Genomic DNA, 2,500 nt, shown 5'->3' on the forward strand with positions numbered 1-2,500 from the left:
AAAGCGAAAGAAGAGAAGAAGAGAGGGAAGAAATAAAAGTCAGAAGAAACAATGGGAGAAAGGGTGGCACCGTGTCACACAGTGCCAGTGAGACGAGCGCTCTGACAGACACCCAAGCCAGAGCGCCGTTACACAGCACAATGCCAGTAAGCGGTCGGTGGCACGTCAGCTGTGAGAGAGAAAGAGAGAACAGGCAGGTGAACGAGGCAGGCAGTGGCACTGAGAAGGGAGAGAGAGAGAGTGCCACAGAGGTCGCGAGGAGGGGCTGATGGTGCCGCTAGCTTACCATGAGAAGGAGAACGGAGCGCGGCCTTGACTTTTCGATATGACGTTTCTTGTTTTTACCTCTTCTTCCGGGAGCTCTGTCATGGCGAAGTTGAAAGATGCTGTTAGTGGTGAAAATGACAAAAGTAAAAAGTGATGATGTTTCCATTATGGCCATTGCTATTATTATACGCGATTTTGTTATCACTTTATTACGACAATAGTAATGACGATAATATTAACCATAATACTAGTAATGATATTGATAATGGATAATGATGTTGATAATGATATTGATGTTAATGATGATGATACAGATAGTGATAATAAAAGATACTGCTAATAAAGTAATAGGAATGATACTAATAAAACAAATAGTAACAGTCACACAATAATGATATAATAAACAACAAGATCAACAGTAACAGCAACAACAAAAATGATGATGTTGATGATGGCAGTAATAATAGTAATAATGATAATGATACAATCAATGCGATAATAACAATAACAGTAATGATAGTCATGGTAATCATAATATCAATAATAATGAAAATTAGATGAGTAATAGTAACGATAAAAACTGATAAAAATAATGATGATAGTGATAAGGATTGCAAGAGTAATGGTAATGATAATAGTGATGATAATTATAATGATAAAAGTGACAATAATATTAATGATTATTATTATCATTATCGTTATTATCCTCGTCCTCATTATCTTCATTACTAGAGATGAAACAGTTATACCAACCTTATCAACGAAGTCAGCAATCAACCGCAGTCATTTCAATTGCAACAAAATCGTCTCATCTTCCTTAGAAATAAGATCAGCGTGTTATGCAAGAACACACGACGACTGTTTATATCATTGAAGAAATTCGAGGAAAGAAATGAAAGCGGAATTATTGGTTAAAATTGTTGTTGTTTTTTGTTACTTTCGTAGTTGATTTTGTTATTGTTGTTGTTGATTTTGTTACTGTCGTGTTGATTTTGTTATTGTCGTTGTTGTTGATTTGTTTTTGTTATTGATGATTTTTGTTGACTTTGTTATCGTCGTTGGTGTTGATTTTGTTATTGTCGCCGTCGATGTAATTGTTTTTTCTTGCTATTGGTTGGATTAGAAAGAATGAAATGCTAATCATTTAATTTCTTTATGGGATTTTTTATTTATTTATTTTTTAAGGCGAGTGGGAATTTTCTGTTTGATATATTGTTATTGGAAATACTATTATATTTCTTCTTATTATTATAATTTGTTATGGTATTCACGCTCTGATATGTTAATGTGTTTATAAATGCATTGTTTATAATATGTATATCTATAATGCATTTATGTATGTAGATATGGATGTAAGAATGTGTGTATGTGCGTATGAATGTATGTATATATGTACGTATCGGTATGTGTGCATGTGTATGTGTGCATATATGTACACATGCACTGCAAAAGAGTGCTCGATTATAAGTGTCCCTGTGTACTGGGAAATCAGTTTGCTTGTTTGTGTAGCTCGGCGGAGAGGGGGGGGGGAGGGGGAGGGGGAGGGGGATCGAATCGCGAGTTTCCGGCATAAACGAGAGTTGTTCAGAAGATCTCCATGAGTCAATTTTATTGAACTCACTTGGCTTTCCCCTTCCCCCCTCCCCCCCTTCTTTTTAATTGGCCGCTTCCCCTCGTTTTTACTTATAAGATGAAGACCTTCCCTATAAGGTTTATAAGATCTGGACCTCCCTTTAATCGGTGCCTTTTCCCCTCACTTTCTAGGTGAAACCTCTTCTAATATCCCCCTTTTTACCCACCTCGCTCTGAAGCGAAACCTTTTCTAATTTACCCTTTTCCCTCTCGCTTTTAACTGATTTCCCTCCTTCATCTCATTTTTAATTGAAGCCTCATTTAACTACCCTCCCCTCCCATATCTTACCCCAACCTCTTTTATATGAAGCTTCATTCTCTCTCCTTATTTATACGAAATCTCACCAGACTTCATCTCTTCCTACTCACTTTCACCAAACTTCACCCTCTTTAATATTTAAAACCGAAACTTCACCCAGCATCATTTTTCTCTCCTCCATCTCCTCGTCCCACTTCATTCTCTCATCTCCCTCTCTCTCTCTCTCCTCACAGTACCTGCGGGCGTCGCTGAGCCATGATGTATCGGCTAAGAGCTGTGGTGTGTGCGCTGGCGGGCATTACCGTCTTCACCTGCATCGCCTCCGTCAAGTGGTTCCTGGTG

The 2,500-nt window shown here is 37.9% G+C and overlaps 1 protein-coding gene across 3 annotated transcripts in view; it reads left to right on the forward strand.

Annotated features, from left to right (window-relative positions):
* The window catches only part of LOC119581042 (carbohydrate sulfotransferase 11-like), a 65,876-nt gene that overhangs the window by 57,646 nt on the left and 5,730 nt on the right, over positions 1-2,500 (forward strand). For all 3 annotated transcript variants that reach the window (XM_037929337.1, XM_037929336.1, XM_037929338.1), the window contains exon 2: positions 2,392-2,500. This exon is cut by the window's right edge and continues 49 nt beyond it. In XM_037929337.1, coding sequence (XP_037785265.1) covers positions 2,414-2,500 — 87 coding nt within the window. In that variant the 5' untranslated portion in view covers positions 2,392-2,413. The remainder of the gene's footprint in view (positions 1-2,391) is intronic.

Source organism: Penaeus monodon, chromosome 14, assembly GCF_015228065.2.
Source record: "Penaeus monodon isolate SGIC_2016 chromosome 14, NSTDA_Pmon_1, whole genome shotgun sequence".
Classification (NCBI taxonomy): Eukaryota; Metazoa; Arthropoda; class Malacostraca; order Decapoda; family Penaeidae; genus Penaeus; species Penaeus monodon.